Below are 16,593 nucleotides of genomic sequence, written 5' to 3' on the forward strand. Positions count from 1 at the left end.
TTTATCCGTGTCCTTGTGTAGCCTATGTATGTATGTGCGTGCGTCCATGTGGTTCAATGAAAAAGCTGATTAGATCCAGATGAGGGGATGACGATGAAGAGAGTGTAAGTACACCATTATTTTGCTGCACTCTCCTATCTGCACATGCACACCACCCAAGGCTGCACGATCCGGATTCGTGGAGCAATGCCGCAAAAATGCAGCAAAATAATGGTGTACTTACAGAGAGACCTAAGGACAAGATGGATGCCCTAGACATGCCCAGAGACAATCACTTTTGATTAGATATGAGAACTATGTTGTTCAATACAAACATGTTGTATGGAAAGGTGCTTCGGCTCTGGTCATGCAAAGGGACAGGACGCTTGTTGGTTAAGGCAAGATGAGCAAACTCAGAGCTCTCTGTAAACTGCTTTATGGCACTTTTGTATTTGGCAAATAAATGCATTGGAAATGGGCGCCATGCTCTCCGACTTTTCTTCAAAAAGAACAATGCAGGATTTTCAGCCAAAACATACGATAGATGTTTAAAATAAAGGATTTTTAACCTTTTTCACAAAGATCAGTGTGCCTCGGATCATTCTGACTACTGTACCACTTTCAACAAGGAACCTTCTTTTTGGACCTTCACATTTTGGAGATAGTCACAAGCCAAGTTACATACGATAGATGGTTTTAAAGCAGAGGTAGAATGGCGAAAAATCTAACACTAGTAATAATTTTATTATTATCCACATTGGCAGGTAGCTTATTTTGGGTCTAACTTAATATCAGCCACAGTAAGTGACCAAAAAATGTCAAGCCCTGGCCCTTGAAGGATAACTATATGGGTAAGCGATTAGGGTGTCAGACTTGTAGCCCAAAGGTTGCCGGTTCGATTCCCAACCTGCCAGGCTGGTGGGAGTAATTAACCAGTGCTCTCCCCCATCCTCCTCCATGACTGAGGTACCCTGAGCATGGTACCGTCCCGCCACACTGCTCCCTTGGGGCGCCATCAGGGGCTGCCCCCTTGCACGGGCGAGGCATAAATGCAATTTCGTTGTGTGCAGTTTGCACTTGTGTGCTGTAGAGTGCTGTGTCACAATGACAATGAGAGTTGGAGTTTCCCAATTGGGCTTTCAGGTTTCACTTCACATCACATGCCCTCCCCACACACACAAAATACAACCCTATACTCCTCGTGACCCACCCCCAACGCCCTTTGCTTGGTCACACGGTAAATATGTGAGAGGTCTCTCTATCCTTTGAAGGTGACATTCTTTGTGTTGCGTGTTGTCAGCTTGTGTTTAGAGGTAGGGTGTGCACATCCACAGGTAGTTGTCCAGGTGCCAGACAAAAGGTAGTGGGTAGTGTGATGAAGCGGTCTGCACACTGTGTATTAACTCCAAAAATAGGCTACTTTATTTCATTTTATTATATGGTGTGACGTCATCGGTCGAATGCTCCATTCATTTCAACGGGGCTCCCCAACGTTCGCACGTCTGTTATTTTTCGATAACGGACGGGTTGGTCTATAACAGACCGCTGTCAATGGCAACAAGACTTTTCACTGCTAAAGCGACTTTTCAACAAGACTCTAATCAGCTGCTGTGATAGACAACACCTGTTGTCCTGGCTACCTAGCTGTTGCCTAGCGGTGTTCCACAACGGCACTGTTTTGTTTTGCGCAGCAACAATCTTTTGACATTAAAAACTATAATAGACTTAACATTAAATAGGCCTAAAGAAATGTCACCGCCATGTGTGAATCATTTAAGTATATCCATATAATAAGCGGGTTAACTTTCGGCGAGTCGGTCGCTTTGTGGAATAGCACTTCAGAGAGAACAAGACCCCTCCGCTCCGCGTCGGGGTCTAAAGATTCTCTCTGTCGTGCTGCTATTCCACGGTAGCGACCTTCTCGCCGAACGTTAACCCTTACATAACATACGGCAACGTTTCAATCCAACAGAGGGATCTTCCTCAGGCGTGTTGTCAGCTCAGCATTTAATAAATCTGACACACCATTTCCTGACCTGACCACTCCTACAGAATATGGGAACATTCATTGAATTGATATCTGTGTCAAAAAGTAAAAGAAGTGAAATAAAAGAAAAAGTGAACGTTTTGAGAGTTTGAGGGGGTGGACTGCGCGGGAACACCTCAGTTACATATGAAGAGCTCTTTTCCAAAACGCTATATCCACCATTTTTGACTTTTTGCATTTTAATATTGGAATGGAGTGTTAAGAAGTCCTATAATCTATGTGTGAATTCTTGCCATTCAAATGTTTTCAGAACATACTTTTTAAACCTCTATATAATGCATTTTGCAATGCAATTCAATGGAATACCCAATACAAAAATGTAAATTTCCCAACATTCTATAAAATGGATATATCTCATTTTGGAAAGTAGCTCTTCATATGCACCATGCATCTCTATGATGGCACTTTATGTCTGTATGGTGTTTTTCTTGTCTGGTTGTCTGTCATGTGTTGTGTGTTATGCGGTAGCTGTATGTATGTGGTAGCAGTATGTATGTCCAGAACAAATTTCCTTTGGGACGAATAAAGAAGAATCTTGAATCTTGATTCTGAGCTGCTCTGATCAAATTTGTGGCGGTGTTCTTTCTTTTTCTTCTTCTTTCTTTCGGTGAGATTTTACTCTCGGGGGTCACTGTTGTGTCTACTAGCCTGATTATCAACGACTTTCAAATCTCTTCGAGACTTGGTCTGACCAAGAGCATAACAATTAACATTTCCTAAACAGCATTTCCCAAACGGCCTCCCTTGGTTTACTAATGATTGTTTGCTTCCCAACAAAGTGGGAGGAGTTCCCATATTTGCATTGACTCTTGACCTGACTGGTACCAACGCTGAAGCTGTTGCGTCACTAGGAGGAGGGCACAGCTTGGCTAGTGTCTACTGCATTTGGTACAGGGGAGTAACTTGTGGAACAACTATGTAGTATCATAGATGGTGTTGTAGATCAGGAGTTCCCTTCCATGTCCACTTATAAAACCTCTGGCTGGTGTACATATTAATTACAGCCTGAGTAGGAAAACCGCACGTTCAAATCAAATTAAACGCCATGTCACTCACAAAGCACTTATTTCCTCCCGGATCAATAAAGGCCATATCTCCTCGATCAGTAATCTAACACCTATCCACTCACAATAAAGTCAATACCCATGCCATAAATACCCTTTATCTACTAGCAATAAATTAATATACTCTAGTGATATTTACTCTAGTCCAGTGTTACTCAAACTTTTCGTGCCATTCCCCCCTTCAGAGGGCAAAATGGTTACGAAAATACAAATAAATAGGCCTTCGTAAAGTTTATTAGAGCCTAATATACATGTATATGGCCTATGATGTTCTCTAAATGTTAGTGAATAAATATGAATATATTGTGATTGTAAAGTGAATGTGTTGACTTAATGGCAAAGCAGAAAAGTATTAAAAAAGAAAAACCTTCTGACTTCACGCGCCCCCCCTCCAATACCTCCGCGCCCCCCTAGGGGGGCTTCCGCCCCACTTTGAGAACCACTGCTGTAGTCTAACTGCCTATTTACTGGGTGCCCAGTGCCACACAGTAGCAACAGTGATGCCTTTCGGTGGCTGTACGCATTTGCCAACTGGGAAACTCCAACTCCCATTGTGACACAGCACTCCACAGCACACAAGTGAACACTGCACACAACAAAATTGCATTTATGCCTCACCCGTGCAAGGGGGCAGCCCCCAATTCACTGTTACCTGTCCTGTCTGCACTTTATGTCAGTCTGAAAAATGTCAGTTTGTATATGTCTAGTCCTGGCATGGTATGGAGAGAAAACGTAATTTCATTTTTCCTTGTATGTCTTGTTGCATATGATGAAAGTGACAATAAAAGCTGACTTGACTTGACTTGACTTGACTTGAGTTCTGTGCACACAAAGCGCTGCATGGTGGTGGGCATGTCATGTGCGTGCAGTCCACATGGCCAGTGTTAAAAAGGAGCTCATCTGGACAGGGAGCTCATATCGACAGGACAGGACAGGACAAGACAGGTCTCTGCTGCTCTCTGTGTGCACTAGGGCTGTCACGCTATTGAATCGAACCGAGAAATCGTGATACACAGAGTCACGATACTGTATCGCAGGGCTTTGAACCGTTATTTTTTTCCAAACGTTCCGTTCCGAACAGAAACGGAATTATAACGTTTCCGGTTATGGGTTCCACCAATAAATTGACGTTCCCGAACCGGTTAGAAAAAAAAGAAATTGTTCCCGGAACGGTTAATTTCGTTCCTGTCAGCTGATTATTCCACATAGGCCTAACTGACGTTAATTATCCAAGAAAGACGGAAGTGCAAATGAGTCAGCCTACATTCCAAACTGTTTATTCAAGCGGATGAAAAGAATATCCTCCAGAATTTTGTCATTCAGGGACGACCTAAGCGGAGAAGCGGAGAATAAACCTCAATGATGAAAATAACGAAGAAACATTCTCGGTGCGCTTTACATGCGCTTCTCTACAATGTCTTACAATGATGCAATGGAAACTCTGCCCTTTTGTATGACAGTGGTTTCTCTTATTTAAGATTTAGCTTTAAGATTTAGATAAGACTTTGTAATCCACAGCTCTCTCTCCATTCAGTCAGAGAATGTCTGATGTCACACAGGACGTGAACCTCAGCCGTCATGGTAACGTGTGCAGGAAAATAATAACTTTTTTTTTAGTTTGAGGAACGGTATTAACCGGTATTAACCGGTTACCATTATTTTTAAATAAGTGTTCCCGTTCCAGAACATAAAAAATAATAAAGTTTCCGGTTTCGTTTCTGTTCCCTATAAAATACAAAAAGTTCCCGGTTTTCGTTTTCGTTCCTTGAACCGGTTCAAAGCCCTGCTGTATCGTGATGCAAGAACGTTTTCATACCCATCAGCCCAGAAAACAACCACATGATATGAAGTGATAGTGCTTACAAGCATAATCATTATTATTATATAGAACCTTTTTAAAATGATAAGTAGCCTCTTGTAACCTATTCTACCTATAAACTATCATAGCTTTTATTCATAAAGTTTACAATGTTGGCAAATGTGAAATCGTGGGGCGTATCGAACAGTTGGTCTTGAATCGTGATACAAACCGAATCGTGAGTTGAGTGCATCGTTACAGCCCTAGTGTGCACTGGAGGTTGTAAAATGCAGACTGACAGCCAGAGAGAGATAACCGGCGCCGTGACGTCACGAGGTCAGCAGCACAGGGGACAGGAAACAACACTACACTACTGCCTCAGGTGAGGAGAGGGGACGTTAAAACAGGCAAGTGACATGAGGAGAGAGAGAGAGAGGGGGGGGGGGGGGGGTGGAGACAGACAGACAGACACAGGGCAAAAGTGTAGCCCCAGCCTAGGTTCAGTGTGTGTATGTGTGTGTGTGTGTGTGTGTGTGTGTGTGTGGTCGGGTGAGGATACTGTAAGTAAACTATAGTATACATTATTCACTGTATGCTAAATACTGTACTTGTATACTTATATACGCTACATATAGTTCAGGGCCAGAACAATAATAAAACTCCATTACCCAGCATGCCCACTACTACGTAGCCGCCGAGCACCACCATGAACAGCACACAGCAGAGGATATCAGTGCAGCTCCTGCAGAGGGGACAGAGAGGTGAGCAGAGACGTGCGCGTTTAATGCAAAACAGGAATCAACTTTTAAGATACAACAGCTTAATGGTCATACAGGCCATACAGGTCATACAACAGCTTGACGGTCAAATGCAGTTTGGCAAAATATTAACTTACTAGCCTTTTTGGCCCATTGGTGAGTGTGTGTTTGGGTAGTTAGATTAACATCTATGTACAGTACTGGCCATTTTGGCTAGTGATGAAAAAGGTTAATTTAGAGCCCTGTACTGGATACTCATAAACTTGCACTTGTGGGTTAAGGAAATACTTGTGCTCATAACATTCCCTAAAACCACACCTCAGAAAAACGGAGGAAGTTGAGAAAAAGCATTCCGACATGGCTATTTAACATTTCATGGCAATTAAGCATCCATTAAAGTCAATTCTCAGTCTACTATCACTGCAGAACTACATAAATATCATTAAACTATACATAGGTTTTTCATTTGCAAATATTTGTGTTGTGAGGAGGGTCAAAATCTTATAATGATGTCTTGACATCATTCCAAATCACGATTGAATGATAATTTGCTTATAGGTTACAAATAAACAATCTCATATTTGAATGAAGAAAAACACCAACTGTGACTAAAATCTTGTAGTTGCCACTATTAATTATCATCCTTGGAGGGCACCTCAGAAACTCCTGGAGGGCTACCTGGCGCCCGCGGGCATCACGTTGGTGACACCTGCTCTAACACATGGGTTCTAAAAGTTTGTTTTCTCCTGGCTGCCCGACACTAGTTGCGCACAACTCAACCTCTGACTGTCGGCAAAAAAAATAGCTCACGTGGTTGGCTGCCAGTGTCTTGCCCCTCATCACAACATCGTTTTCATAAACACGGTGAACCCATGTATAGAATTAAGTTCACACTTCATGACGACTGACAACACACCTGTTGTGAATGGGTCCATTGAATGTTGGGTCATACTTAACCGGTTCCCCTGGAGACACAGAGAGAGAAAAAACTTTCAGAACCTTACACAATCACCTCTGTAAATATCACATCAAGATACTGGCGATGACTCCATAATACTATGTCAATATGAGAGGAGGGGAAGAAAAAAAAGTGTGAATAGGAGTAAAGACAAAAAGAAGAAAAGGAAGAAAACGGAGCTGAAGAGGGGTGAGTGAGGTGCAGGGGAATAAGAGAGTCCTTTTGTCATTTTGGGGGGGTAAAAAAGGGGTAAAAAAGAACCGACTGCTTTGTCTGGTCCCGTCAGACCTCTTTTACATCACACCTGGTCCTCTAGAGCTCTCCTCAAGTGATTACACCTAGTCACAAGCGAACCGTACTGAGACCACATCAATAAAGGTCTCAGAACAGTTCACTTTCGAGGGGTCTGGGTACACTTTGGAGTGTTCACATACTGTGTGTCCAGAAAATACTGAATTGCAGGTCTGAGTTCGCTTAAATGGCTGAAAGAGACCAGGTGTGACAACACCATGACACCTGCTTCAAATGCATTGGATCAAAGGGGCCTGACCTGACGTGAAAAAAAGGCCCATGTTTGTACATCTACACAGTATATACAGTAGCCTACTCAACATCAGGAAGTCAAACACGTGTTTCTTTATGGAAAAAAAAGATACAAAAAGAGGTCAAACAAGTGTTTCTTTAACACCTTGTATTGTATCTATTTGAAAAAAAAAACATTTGATAAAAAAAGAAGTCAAACAAGTGCAGAAGTGAAGTACACTCACTGGCTAACTTTTTTTTTCTCCAGGTAGGCAAAGAGTGATGAAACAGGAAGGAGAGTGTTAATATGTGTTTGTTTTCAGGGAGGGAGGGAGGCATTGTTGCTAACGTGGCAGCCGGGGAAGCTGACAGGGGGGGGGACAACCTGGTATGTTGGCCCGGGCCCAGGGTGAGGAGGGACCTAGAATTGGGTCCTCATTCCATTGTATGTATTAGGTGGGGGGCCCATTCAGATGACTTTGTCCTGGGCCCATTCATAGCTGTCAGAGGCCCCGGTGGCTGCTATGTTTAATGAGTTTGTTGGCATGCGGGCGGCTCGTTAGTTAGCTAGCGAGAGGGGAGGCAATGAGTAACAGGAGAGAGAGGAGAGAGGAGAGGAGGCAGGCAGGACACACACACACACACACACACACACACACACACACACACACACACACACACACACACACACACACACACACACACACACACACACACACACACACACACACACACACACACACACACACACACACACACACACACACGGCAAAAGGCAGGACACACACGCACACAGGCAGGCACACACAGCCTCAAGGAAATAGTGATGTGACCCGAGGCAAAAGGCGTGGCGAGCACTGACCTGTGGGACAGGACATTAACCAGAACACATAAGGGGGATGGGGGGGATAGTGGAGTGGAGTGAGGACGAGGGTCTTGAGAGAGAGAGAGAGAGAGAGAGAGAGAGAGAGAGAGAGAGACAGAGAGAGAGAGAGAGAGAGAGAGAGAGCTAGCTCATGCATGAACTCTTGAATCAAAAGCTTCCAGAAACAAAACATAAATGTTCATTTTGTTAGACTCATCACACAAAAAACTCACCAGAACAAAACAGACACAGACAGACAGACAGACAGACAGGCAAAGAGACAGACAGACAGGCAGAGAGACAGACAGACAGACAGGCAGGCAGACAGACAGGCAGAGAGACAGACAGACAGGCATTACAGACAGGCAGAAAAGGCCTAGGAACGCGAGGGAGAGAAATACCAAAGATAGATAACCAAGGAGGGATAGAAGGAGGGCTGGAGAGAAGAGAAGAGAGAGAAAAATAGAAAGCACAGAAAGAGAGATAGAGAGAGGGATGGATGTGGGGAGTGAAAGCAAGCCCATAATATCCTCTGAGGTAGAACTAGAGCAATTTGAATGGCATTTGAATTCTAAGATGGCGGAAACAGTGCAGGGTCAATGCTCAAGCTTATTTTACTACTCGGCTAAGTTACATCACATGGGCACACATAGGCCTACGAGAGAGAGAGGGGGGAGGGGGAGATTGAGAGAGAGAGAGAGAAAAGCTTGTTTTACTTCTCGGCTTCATCACATGGGCACACATAGGCCTACGAGAGAGAGAGAGAAACAGAGAGAGAGAGAGAGACAGAGAGCGAGAGAGACTGAGAGATATCGAGAGAGAGAGAGAGAGAAACAGAGAGAGACAGAGAGCGAGAGAGACAGAGAGAGACAGAGAGAGAGAGAGAGAGAGAGAGAGAGAGAGAGAGAGAGAGAGAGAGAGATCTCCATCATGCAAGGCAAGAGAGAGAGAGAGAGAGAGAGAGAGAGAGAGAGAGAGAGAGAGAGAGAGAGAGAGAGAGAGAGAGAGAGAGAGAGAGAGAAGGAGAGAGAGACTCCTCATGCAGGCTCCATGCCTCTCATCTAAACCCGCCACACCAGGTGAGCATGCCTGTATTTCCGCTTTTCGCTGAAACATTTCCCCATCACCAAGTTTACACACACACACACACACACACACACACACACACACACACACACACACACACACACACACACACACACACACACACACACACACACACACACACACACACACACACACACACACACACACACACACAGCCCTAGGACATTTTCAGTACAGATCTAGGCTAAATGATGCACTCACCAACAGGTGGAGAGGAAAACATGCTGTACATTGAAAACATACGGCATACATGGGAAAACCCCCAGTAACTTATAGGCTACTTAAATTCCAAACAAATGACTGTCTTTCCCCAATGCGTTTTCCATTTGCGGTGATGGAAAAAGAAAAACTGGTATTGTTTTAAGGTCACTGGATTGCCTAAGTAGTAAAAGGTCTTTTGCATGTTTCATGGAAAAACGTCAACACATCCGCATTCTGCACCAGATATAGGCCTAGTAATTGGAACAAGGTCATAGTCTAATCTTTAGTGTTTATATGATTTTGAAGCATATGTGTATCAACTCATCTGCATTCTGCACTAGATATGATATAGGTCTAGTAACTGGAACAAGAGAAGTGGCTACGTGTACATGAGACATTTAAATCAGAATTAACTCACTTAATTTCTGAATAAAGCTTAATTCCACTTTGAAAACGTCATGTAGCTTAAACACTTCACAATTAGGAATTAAATGAAACATCAAAGTAAACTCAACAGAACTATTTAATTCAGAATCACTCATTCGGAATCAAAAACGTCATGTAAACGTAGCCATATATAATATTCAGTGTTTATATGATTTTGAAGCAGAAGTTCTGTGTATATATCAACAGGGTGGCTTGATGGCTTCACATGATTAGAGGTACCTAGTTTTGCTGGTTTAGGAACGACCTAAAGCCAAACCAAAATAAAACAGATCTGGATGGAAAGAAAAATAATGATCTGTTAACACAGGAAATCACCATTCCAGTTTACATGGACACTTCTAATTAGAATAGAAACAGAATGAATGCTTAACCCGTTAAGACATGCCGCTACAAGTTTGCTGTTACCAGAATGGCAATGACCAAGTCATAGTAGTGTAATACTATGCTAGTTAACTTTTCAATGACTATTAGCGTGCCACAGGAAGTATGGCGTGCATTATGGGGCTACAGAATAAAAGTTCTTCATGTTAACACCTGATCGGAATAGAATGTAGTCCTATGCATGTAAAACATGTTTCACTCAGAAAAATGAATTCAGAATGGTGCAAGCTGACTAAAAAAATTTCAGTGTAAACGGGGTTACTACTCCACAGTAAATGTTGTTGTGTTAATTCTACACTAGTCTGAGCGTTGAGTGTTGAATAAACACGGCGAAACATTACATAATGCTCAAAATACGGCTACATTCAAGTCTTCAAGTGTTAATTTAATACCAAAAGGAGCTGAGTTCAGAGTTTAACTCCAAATCGAGTGGGATCATATATGCTCAGAACAGTAGAGTTGAAGTATACAAGGAAGGCACTCTTCCAAAAAAGTTAAATAAGCTTTCTTTAACTTTTTTTTGGAAGAGTGCCTTGGATACTTCAACTCTAGTGCTCATTTTTTTTTTTTTTTTACCAAGGAGCACCCTCGGACTACCAACCCAAGACTAACTTGTAGCCCTCCAAATGAACCCTTATGCTCAGAACATGCTTGCTTGCATGTTTTTATTAGGTCCTGCATATTTCTATATCTGCATGGTTATGTCCTGTATTTTTGTTTACGTCTTAATCTTTTATGCTTTGCTGTTTGTGGATATGTTGTTGTCTTTTGTGACTTTCTTTCCGTTTCTGTCTGTATTGCGAGTCCTATGTGGTGCGTTTTGCGTTTTTTGCTGCTCTCTTGGCTAGGGCCCACTTGGAAAAGAGGCAACTGCCTCAATGTGACTACCCTAGTAAAATAAAGGAGAAATAAATAAATAAAATAAAACAGTGTTGAATTAACACTGCAAATGTTACTGTGTACTATTGAGGAAAGGACCAGTAGGCATATTACAGAAGTTATTACCAAGGACCTGTAGCCATAGGCTATTACAGAAGTTATTACCAAGGACCAGTAGGCATATTACAGAAGTTATTACCAAGGACCATATAGTAGGCATATTACAGAAGTTATTACCAAGGACCAGTAGGCATATTACAGAAGTTGGCAGCAGTGTAGTTAAAGGGGTATGCCACTATTTTGGGGCTTAATACAGTTAAAATCGTTGGCCAGGGTTTATATAGGTGGTAAAGTGTCTTATTTTCATGTAAGCTGTTGTCTTGTTTTTAAGACAAGTTAAAAGAGGGAGCATGTCGCTAAGAAAGTGAAAGTCAATGGATCCGTGTAGCATGTAGCAATGGACCCCTTTAACCTGCCGCTTTCCTTCTACTGTGAAACCGGTTTCTCTGCCTGCCTGATGAGCGGAGCCCGACTAGTCCAGTCTCACATTTCAGCAGGGGACAGACAACACACACACACACAGAGCTCATTTGTTTAAAATAATCACAACAACGTGGAAAAAAGGTGACCATTAGGCTGCCCCATGAGGTTCATACCCTGAAACAAAATAGGCTATAAATAGTTTGAGCGACATCGTATTTAGGTATTACAATATTGACTTCTGGCTTCCATTTTATTTTAAAAGCCATACAGTGCCAAACTATAAGACAAGACAAGTTATTAGATCATGGCCGCCATGTTTGTTTACAGATTGCGGGCGATATGTGTCTAACGGAAACCAGATAACTTAAGACCACACTACAATAACATTTTTATCCTTTAAAAGGTGCACTGTGTAGGATGGTGGCCAGAGTAGTTATTGCAACTATGCTGCTCATTGAAATTGTAGGCCTACGGTCTACTGCCAATCTTGGGTCTTTTCATGAATATTTAAATAATTAATAAATATGTACAAGTACAACCAAAGTAGGCCTACAGTGCGTTTTGCAGCTAAAGAAGTCTATTTCTGGAAATTCAAAATGGGGACAACACAAAGAGCTCATTTGTTTAAATAGTCACAACAACATGGAAAAAAAGTGACCTTGACATGTCTAATTGTGGTCCTTTTTTATTTTACAGCTGTCTGCATCACTTAACTGCCTGAACCCTATAAACCCTTAACCCCACAAGTGAATTGTATTCCTACATGCTTTTGTGACATCTGTGGTCGTTAAACACAAAGATATTGTGGTTTACAATTTACCATAAAGTCGAAGGGAGGAACAAGATAGGCCAAGTGAAGAGACTGGGTGTGCAATTCACACCGCTATTTCTGAATCCATATGCCAATGTAAAGATGACATGTTGTAATTTCTTCATGGTTTTGTGTGTGTGTGTGTGTGTGTGTGTGTGTGTGTGTGTGTGTGTGTGTGTGTGTGTGTGTGTGTGTGTGTGTGTGTGTGTGTGTGTGTGTGTGTGTGTGTAGGAAGTTGTCAAGACAACTCTGCCATGGTCTAGTAGTCAAGGAGTTGGACCTTGTGTCAAATGGTGACACATTAAGCTTTCAGTCAGCAGGGGGGGCGCAAAGGGGGATTTGCCCCGTCTGGCTGTGACATCGCCTACTCTGCTAACAATAACTTATATGAAGAGCTTGGTTGCAGAATGACGTATATCCATTTTGGAACGTACTGGGAAAGTTTTGTATTGGGCATTCCACTGCATTGCATTGCGAAAGGCATTTTATATAGGTAAGGTATGTTCTTAAAACATTCGAATGGATGAATTCAAACATAGATGATAGGACTTATGAACAGTCATTTCCAATAATAAAATGCAAAAGTCAAAAATGGTGGATAGCTACGTCTTTTTCTTGTGGCGATAAAGACTTCATACCACTGCATCAGTCGCCCATCATCATGGGAGACTGACAGCAAATTGACCTGATGAAGATCCAGGATGATCAAAATGTTGCCGTTTCAATTAAGCAAAGTTATTAGGATTATTATTTTTTAGCGTATTTGGCAGTGTGCAGATGTACCTCCCAACAGTCTACCTCCCAACATATGCCAGGCCCCCACACTGGCTACGTTCAAGAAGCACCTGAAATCACATCTATTCACAGAGGCATATGGACTTTAACTTCACTGGCCCATCCCCTGCCCCTTGACCCCGCCCACCACCACCGCCCCCCTCAATGTAAAGCGACCTTGGGTTCCTTGAAAGGCGCTATATAAAACCAAGTTATTATTATTATTATTATTATTATTATTATTACCTCCTTCAACTGTGTGACACTTTTATCTAGCAACTGCAACAAGCGACTTTGGATATGTGCACCCTAACCAAAATTAGGTGATTTTATTGATGGAGGGCAATAATCCCCTTTTCTCCCACTTTTCTTGTGAGAGTGAGCTATATGGTTAAAAATAATGTGTAATGATGTGCGTAAGAAGACTATAGTCTCAATGGGACAATCCTGGCTAAATAAAGGATAAATGAAAATGAAAATGTCTTGTGTGTAATGTCTTCTCTACCTATGTATATGCTACTTGAGAGCTTAATTTCCCCCCTGGGATCAATAAATGAGTGGCTACTCTACTCTACTCTACTTTTACACTGTGGGCTCTTCCTTGATTGTCTGCCTGGAAGGCAGTGATACAGGCGATCAGCCATTTTCTCCCTGCTGGTGGTGATTGATGCTAACCTTATCTGCCTCAGTTGTACCAATGGTTAACTACGTGTGGACAGGGTGGCAAGCAACACAATAACCCAATGATGTGATCTTAAATTTGTTTCAGACACGTAAAAGTTTTTATCTTTTACTTGATATTTCGATGGTGAAACTTACGTCTTCATCAGACAACATGACATGTAAAAAGATAAAAACTTTTGCACGTCCGAAACAAAAGAAACGTGTAGATTTGACACAACTTTAACACATAATGAACATCATTCATCAACCCAGTGATGAGGTTGGTTGATGGCTGACATTGATGAGAGTGAGTGACTGAGGAGGGGGGCAGCGATCCCTTCCCCTATTAGAGTTGTAGTGATGAAGGTGTAGGCCTACTTTATGCAAAGATGAATGGGCAGACAAAACCTGAACATTTGACTGAGAAGAAAATAATACTTTCTCTTCAAATAATAAGCTTACCCCCCCACCCCCTAAACCAATCAATCAATCAATCAATCAATCAATCAATCAATCAATCAATCAATCAATCAATCAATCAATCAATCAATCAATCAATCAATCAATCAATCAATCAATCAATCAATCAATCAATCTTTTCTCACCATCATCTCTCAGCAGTTAACCCCACGGTTGGTTGTGTGTCTCAGTAAGGACTGTTACCCCTAATCTTGTTGGATTGCATGAGTGATTTAGAGCAGTGTTTCTTAACCGGTGGGTCGGCACCCAAAAGTGGGTTGCGGAGGTGTGGTCTGGTGTAAAAATGTATGAATTCACCATTTTATTGTCAATCACAACTTGAACATGACTGGTGTCGGAGAGAAATATGGTTTGTACTCAGCATACAATGCGAATGCTAATGAATAGGCCTATCATCTGATTAAGATTCTGAGGGCACAACAAAATATTGGGTCACAATATAATGACCATGGAAAATTGTCGGCCCCTAGGTTATTCCAGTTAAGAACGACTCACGGACAGCTTCTTCCCTCAATGTATCAGACTGTTGAATTCAAAAACATCAACATAGGAAGGAATCCACTCATCACATCTCCCCTTTCTCCAACCTGCCATTTTTCTTTTTTTAATGCAGCGGTCAACTTTTTAAATATATATTTTTTCCTACTTTTTTTTACATTCTTTTTTAACCTTTTTTGGGACTCCCAGAGCAGGGAAGCTTTTCATTGTATATATATGTTTCATATATATACACATGACAAATAAAATGTCTTGTATCTTGTATCTTGAACCACTGCTTTAGGCCCTGCCGTGGCTTATCGGTAGGGCACTGGGTTACTATGTCGGCGACCTGGATTCGATTACGGCCCCGGACCGGGTCATTTGCCAGTCCTGCCTCATCTCTCTCCCCACTCATTTCCTGCCCCTCTCTCACTATCCTATCACAAATAAAGGCATAAAAAGCCCTAAAAAAAGAACCACTGATTTAGAGAGTAGATGCCAGTGGGTCTGAAACATTATAAATGCTTCAGAAAAGTCTTCGGTCCTACTGCAAATAAATTGATTCTTGTAGGTCTAGATGTTTTAACCCCCTTTAAGCTTCATTTGCAGGGGCGGATTAAGGCGTTATGGGGCCCCTATAGGCTGTGGGCCCCGGACGAAGACAAATTCAGCAATAAAATTGTGTAAATGGAACCTGGCTTAATTCAACACCACCCCTGCCCCCCAACACACACACACACACACACACACACACACACACACACACACACACACACACACACACACACACACACACACACACACACACACACACACTTTGTCCAATCGCCCCCCCTTGGCAGGTAAGGGCCCCTAGGGTGCAGGCTGCAGCTGCACCGTGCAGCGGCCGCCATATCGAGGGAGCCAGTGCATTAATGCGGCCCTGTACACAGCTACTGTCTCTCACAACAGGCGCAAGGAATGATCTGCGCCTCCAGGCCTACATCCTGTTGGCGTTCCCAGTCATACTGTATGTAGATGTCAAGCAAATAATGGCAACAAACATCCTGACTCGCTAAAGTAAACACTTATAGATAGTCCTACTAGATAGTGCTGCGCAATGATGGGCATGCGGAGATGTGACAAGGCTACTTTGTGACATTTCTTTTCAATTCGAAATTGCGTAATCACTGTCCATCGTAATTTTGTGTAGAACAAACACACCACAGATGTGGACATGCAAAATAGCCTGCAAATAGGCCTACGTTAAAAAAAAGGTGCATTAAGGCAGAAGGCGCCAACCAAGACTTTACTTCACATAGCACCTCAAATAGACCAAGCATCGTTGTCAAATGAAGTCCAGACAAATTCATAACAGACTCTCTCCAAGAAGGCAACACTGGGCCGAGAAAAGTGAGACGGACCGAAATCAGTCTGCTTGAATGAGAGCCAAAAGTCTCTCAGAATTTAGGCTACCCAGCGGTGTTACTCACCATATTCCGAGCTTTCAGATTTCTCCTCTGATTTGTCTTTTGGCTCCGATTTGCTTTTCCCCATCGACCCGATTAGCTTCCTCACAGCCCAGTGGATTTTCTTTTCTCGACCTGCTTCAAGTGTCCTTGTGGCATAAATTTAAGAGAAACAAGGCCAATGAGATTGGCTGGAGAAACTGTGCTGCTGTTGCCAGGTTGACAAGAGACAAACCAATCTCTTGAAGTTACTCCCAGCGCACCGCTCGTTAATTGTGACGCACCTGTTGTGATGCGCACCTTGGGGGGAGGTACCGCCCTCGAACGCCAGCGCAGCGCTGCTTGGCAGAGCGAGCGCAAAGAAAACAGAACTTTTCGCCACCTGGCGGGAAAACGGGCGAACTGTTTGACTATAAAGCAGACTGCAGTGTGCCAAAAAATACTGCAC

At 42.6% G+C, this 16,593-nt stretch overlaps 1 protein-coding gene across 1 annotated transcript in view; it reads right to left on the reverse strand.

Moving 5' to 3' along the window:
- The window catches only part of slc44a4 (solute carrier family 44 member 4), a 47,261-nt gene extending 30,875 nt beyond the window's left edge, over positions 1-16,386 (reverse strand). The window contains exons 1-3 of the mRNA XM_063186065.1: positions 16,170-16,386; positions 6,563-6,611; positions 5,557-5,630 (exon numbers count right to left, since the gene is read on the reverse strand). Of these exons, the coding sequence (XP_063042135.1) occupies positions 5,557-5,630; positions 6,563-6,611; positions 16,170-16,233 (187 nt within the window). The 5' untranslated portion in view covers positions 16,234-16,386. The remainder of the gene's footprint in view (positions 1-5,556; positions 5,631-6,562; positions 6,612-16,169) is intronic.
- Between the last annotated feature and the right edge of the window lie 207 nt (positions 16,387-16,593).

This window comes from Engraulis encrasicolus, chromosome 20, assembly GCF_034702125.1.
Source record: "Engraulis encrasicolus isolate BLACKSEA-1 chromosome 20, IST_EnEncr_1.0, whole genome shotgun sequence".
Lineage (NCBI taxonomy): Eukaryota > Metazoa > Chordata > Actinopteri > Clupeiformes > Engraulidae > Engraulis > Engraulis encrasicolus.